Consider the following 5,728-nt stretch of genomic DNA (forward strand, 5'->3'; position numbering starts at 1 on the left):
TCCATAAATCCTTAATGCAGATTTACGAAATTTAATGCAGTTATTGCAAATATTAAGCAAAGTAATCGATATAATTTGATAGCTTTTTGCTTGATTTTCAAGAATAAGGTGTTCAAAAAAACCTGTTTTCTTTTGTAATTTATAGTCGATCCCTCAACACCCGAGAAATTCACAAAAAATATTTTTAACTGAAGGATACATATACACACACACACACACACACACACACATATATATATATATATATATATATATATATATATATATATATATATATATATATATACACTGATCTAAAATGAACATAATTACATTATTGATTCACAGTAATAAGCTATTGTAGAGGAAGGACCCAGATGGGAGATGTGATCACGTGACTTTACCACGAGATTGAGTATTAGTTTTGAGAGGACATGCATAGGGGAAGCACTCAGATTGTGCTCAGTACCGCCAGGATATGATCAAATAATGAGCAAAATTGGCAATTAATATATATCAGAATTTAAAAACTCACTGGAGGGAAAATAATGTATGGAAAAGTATTTCAACAGTTGTTAATCTTCTGTATCAAATAAAAGGAAATTTTGTCTGAGATACATCTGTTTGGAATACGCGTTGTAATCAATCTTTTTTCTTCTTTCATTTTTAGTATGTCTGGCATTTCTTAAGTTGCTGAATAGTATTCGAGAATACGTATCTTGATAATGCTATTTTTTGAAGTTTTAAGATAAAAATTATGTGCCGTGTTGAAATAGTCCAGTGTAGATGAAAAATTATACTGAACATCATTCTTTATGGCAATAAATATTTGTTGTTAACCCTTGAAGCATAATTTTTACTAAAACATATTTTTATACTTTTTTTTCATTATTTTTTTTATAAATTTAGGTCAAATTACGTGAAAAATATTATAACTAGCGTCATAATAATTAATGGTTTTGGAACTCTGCATGAAACACCGGTGTTGCTTCATGTATTGAAGGTAAACTTTTCCAAACATGGCTCAGTTGCAAATAATTTTTCAAATTTGCTGCTATTTTTAGTTATTTAGATTTCAGAGAAACGGTTATTCACTACTGATATTTCCCTCATTTACAAATTAGATCATTGATACATTTTTGAATTTAAGTAAAAAAATTCTAATTTTTTTGCATGAATATTATTTTATTTCATTTTGTAACTGTTGTTGAACAACCGACCCAATTTTGGGTTTATGAATACCAATGTTCAACTTCGTGGCCTTGTAATTTTGAACCTAATCCAGAAGACAGTGGAACATGCATTGGGAGAAATTTTGCAGTCGTGGATGACTTTTTGATGGAATTAACCCGCATTTGCGTCACATAGATAGGAAAACCACGAAAACTTCCCACGGTTACCCTGATTGCAAGGGAACTCTAACCAATGATCCGTCTATCACTGAGGATATTTTACGTCAATACTGTGGTCGGTTAGATTAATTAACCGTTTTAATTATTTTTTTCCCAATTTTAAAGTATGGGAGTATTTTATTTTCTTCACCTCTTTTGCCATTTGACGTGAAATTTCGGGCAAAAGGTGGGTAGGTATATTTGAGGTATATTTGAGGTATATTTGAGGGTGCCCATTGATTCTCGCCAAGTTGTGATCGCGGTTGATCGCCTAGCTGGGTGATGTTGAAACCCAATCGCGATTCTGATTGGTTTAGATTTTAGCGTTATTTTTAAATGTTTAACGGTTGTAATTTCAGAGGTCCGTTACTTCTACGCAGGATACCGGCTGGTAAGGTTACTTTTGAATCTGGTCTACAAGATCGAAGGTATGTGGGCAGTCATAAAAAGGGATTTAAGAAAAAAATGTCACCACTAGTCCGGTATTACAGAAGCCATTTTCGATTCCTATTGTGCCGAATTTATGTGGCGATGGAGGTACACAGATTCTATTCATGATAAATTTAGACAGTATCTAACTGTTATTAGATATTTCTGTGCACCTAAATCTGAGAATATTTAACCTTAATGAAGAAGTGAGTTGTTGTTTTTTTCCTTTTCTTTCCGCGCCTACTCCATTAATTTTTGCTTCGATTCAAAATCCTTTTTATTGGGTTTATTAATTTTGCTTATATTGGGTTCATTGCAAGCTTTATCCGATGTTTTGTTGAAATATCATTATGTTTTGGCCGCCTTGCCTGTTACCACGGTGTTCCGCGCAAACAGGAATAGCGCCAAACATAAGTCGCCAATTTCGCCCAGGGGCACCCTCAAGTATATTTTTCCCCATTTTGTGAATCAATATTACGTTTCATTGAACTTAACTCCACAGTCAGATTCGAGGTGAGTCTTTCGGGTAAAAAATTTCATGTTTAAACTTAGCGTACCAGACTCAAGCGGATATTTTAGCAATGGTGTCCTCTTTAAACATACCACAAGTGTCACGATCAGCTTTAGTGGCTAAAGAGAACTTGAATTATAAGCAAAAAAAAGTTCTCAAAAATTTTCTCAACTTGGAATTTCATTTTAATCGTAGCAAAATTAACGTGAAGTAATTTTAAAAAAAGCTTTAATTCAGGCGGAACAAAACATCCGCTTTCAAATGATCTAAAACATTATGCCAAAATATTTAATGACATGCGAAATGTCAAAACTAATAAAAAATGATGGAACTTAGTTCCAAACACAATCTATACTGGAATAAAATTAAGATTTACTTATATTTAACGAAGAATATAGTTTGTAACTATATATGTATAAAGTATAAAGCATATGGATTATTTTTCCTGTGAGCTTTCCTATGCAGTCCTTCAGTTAAAAAAGGGTTTCGAAATTCAATTTCAAAACTCAACAGAATACATGACTAAGCCTCGAAGAGAAACGGTCGTGTAGCGAACTTTTTAAACTCGGGAATAAAAATTACATTTAAATTTCTCTGCGAGTCAAATATCAAATTCTTCTTTGGCAAACAATTCCCAGGATAGCTTCCTTCAACAATAAAAGTCAATAGCAAGGATTAAAGTTGTCATTGTAAAGTTGCAAGGATTAAAGATTAATCATTCTTAACTGGAATTGAATTACATGATCCGAAAGTGTTAGAATTTTACTCCTATTCTGCGAAATAAGTTGAAATCTAATTTTAGTAGGGATATTATATTTTAAATCTTAAATAAAAAATATTCAATTCTAAATTCTTAATGTTAACATGATACTAACTACTTGATATTGAATTTCTGATGCTTGATATAACTAATTCGATAATATAAAATACGAGTAATAAAACTATTTAAATTATTATTTTCGCGAAATCTGTTGAAAATTTTATCTAATGAAAGATTTACAGTTTTCTTAACATACAATTACTTCGAAGCTAAAATTTTTGAAAAATTATTGGAATAACTTTCATTGCTAAATCTATATAGCTTTGACATTATTGCTGCTTTAAAATTCTATTCTCTCTTTTTGAAGTTGATATGTAACTTTGCCTGTAAATAATTAAAATATCAAGTTTTAATTAATATGTGTCCCAGATTTAATTTTTAAAGAACAATTTTAAATTTAATTTTTTCTTCTTCTTTGTCAGCGCAACAGCCCCTTGCAGGTCTTAGCTGTCTCAACAACTGGCAAATGCAAGCGCCTCCTATCCGTGGCAACTATCTTCCAATTTCTATTCTTAGGATTTTCAGGTCATTTCTGATGTAGTTGAAGGGAAGGGATCTGCTTTTTCATCTAGTAGGGGATCTGCTTTTTGGACGTGAGGTTCTTAAAGATGACGATTCTCGTGGCGCTATTTTCAGGGCTTCTCCATAGGTGGCCCAGCCATCTCAGCCTATTATTGCGGATTATTTGAGTAATCTGGGGCTGCTAGCAGAGTCGGTAGAGCTCGATGTTATATCTGGTTCACCAGCACCCCCTTTCGTGTATTGCGCCAAAGATGGCTCTGAGAATCTTTTTTTCGAAGGTGACTAGTGTCCGCTGTATACCTGAATTTAGGGTTCAAGTTTCGCTTTCATAAAGCAGCACAGGAAGCATAAGAGTCTTATAGAGTTTTAATTTTGTTTTTTTGGCTGAGAAGATTCGATCTTAGTTGTCTCGTCAGTCCAAAGAAACACTTATTAGCCATTTTGACTTTATTGTTGATTTCCGCTCTAAGTATGTTTTGATGGTTAACAACAGTGCCAAGGTATTTGAATTCATTAACTCTTACAAAGGTATAACCAATAATACGTAGAAGGGCACTGTAATTTACAGTTGAATACGAAAATTCCCTGAATTTCGTCTTATCTTCGTTAATAGAAAGGCCCATATTTGTGGCAGCTTTGAGAGCTCGAAAGGCCTCTTTGACATCCCTCTATGATCTTCCAATTATATCGATGTCATCAGTGTAGGCCAAAACTTGAAGAGACCTATTCCAGAGAGTGCCTCTTTGGTTCAATCCACTATCTCGGATCTTCTTATCTAAAGCAATGTTAAAAAGTAAGCAAGCAAGGGAATCACCCCGACGCAGGCCTCTTTCAGTTAAAAAAGAGTTCAGAAAGATGGGTTTGAATTTTAATCCAGCATCTCACATTATTGATTGCAACGCTGGTGAGGGTAACAAGCTTCGCAGGTATATCGAATTCATTTATTGCTTCAAGCAACTCTTCCCTCTTGATGCTATCATAGGCAACCTTGATGTCTATAAATAAGTGAAAAGTCTTAATGCTATATTTAGTTTTTTCCCCCAGGATTTGTCTTTGGTCAATGGTAGATCTTTGAGGTCTAAATCCATATTGGTAGTTTCCAACCACTTTGGCAGCAAAAGGCTGGAGTCTAATAAAAAGAATATTGGAGCGGATTTTATATGCCGTATTGAGGAGAGTAATACCTCTGTAGTTACGACACTCAAATGAGTCTGATTTTTTAAAGAGAAGGCAGATAGAGCCTCCTTCCCACTCAATGGGCAATTTCTCCATATCCCAAATTTTAAGCATGATTTTATGGACAGCAGTAATAAGCTCAGGTTTATCAACTTTTTTTGACGCCCGGTGGCTGAGCGGTAGCGCTTCGCGCTGTCGTGCCACAGGTCCCTGGTTTGATCCTCGGGCCGGGCAAGGTTGACTCAGCCTTTCATCCCTTCAGTGGGTCGATAAATGAGTACCAAGCATGCTTGGGAACTAAACACTGGGGGTTCCGCTTTCGGCTGACCACCTGACCGGAACATCTGCTCCTGCACCCCAGAGCCCAAGGTCAAGAAAACTGAGATGGGCACAGTAGGCCTTGGCCCTCTATGGGCTGTCGCGCCACTGAGTTTAGTTTAGTTTAGTTATCAACTTTTAAAAGTGCAGATGGAATGCAGTAGGGACCAGCCACTCTGTTGTTTCTAAGTTTTATAATAGCAAGCTTCAGTCGGTGGAGAATTTTCCACATCCCAGATCTTGACTGAATCCACTTGATCGACCCGAGAGTCGACAGTATCATTTTTTGCCTTCAAGTAGGCCTATTAGTCTCAAGTAGGTCCAAATTTAGTAAAAAAAATTTAAAAAGAAAATCCATCTTTTTTAATATTAATGTTTCCTAAAAGATTCATGCACTAAAAGTTTGAATTTTTCATTTAAGAAAAAACTTACTTTCAAAGAATATATTACACACAAACGAGGTAAAAGAAATACTTAACATTTATATTGATAACATAAAATGAATGTACCACAAAGCGATATTCTTATTGTATAAAGGGGACCGGAATGTAATGTCATTTTGAGGCATTTGATATTCGTTAT

General features: G+C 34.6%; 1 protein-coding gene across 1 annotated transcript; it reads right to left on the reverse strand.

The window, feature by feature from the left end:
- Nucleotides 1-2,361: 2,361 nt before the first annotated feature.
- On the reverse strand, nucleotides 2,362-4,924 carry LOC139425463 (uncharacterized). The gene is made up of 2 exons (XM_087151666.1): nucleotides 4,538-4,924; nucleotides 2,362-2,439 (listed from the first exon to the last, which is right to left on the reverse strand). Exons 1-2 carry the CDS (start codon nucleotides 4,922-4,924, stop codon nucleotides 2,362-2,364), a joined length of 465 nt encoding a protein of 154 aa, XP_087007792.1.
- Nucleotides 4,925-5,728: the final 804 nt, after the last annotated feature.

The sequence above is a fragment of the Parasteatoda tepidariorum genome, chromosome 1 (assembly GCF_982258835.1).
Source record: "Parasteatoda tepidariorum strain Cologne lab strain chromosome 1, Ptep-v5.0, whole genome shotgun sequence".
NCBI classification, from domain to species: Eukaryota; Metazoa; Arthropoda; class Arachnida; order Araneae; family Theridiidae; genus Parasteatoda; species Parasteatoda tepidariorum.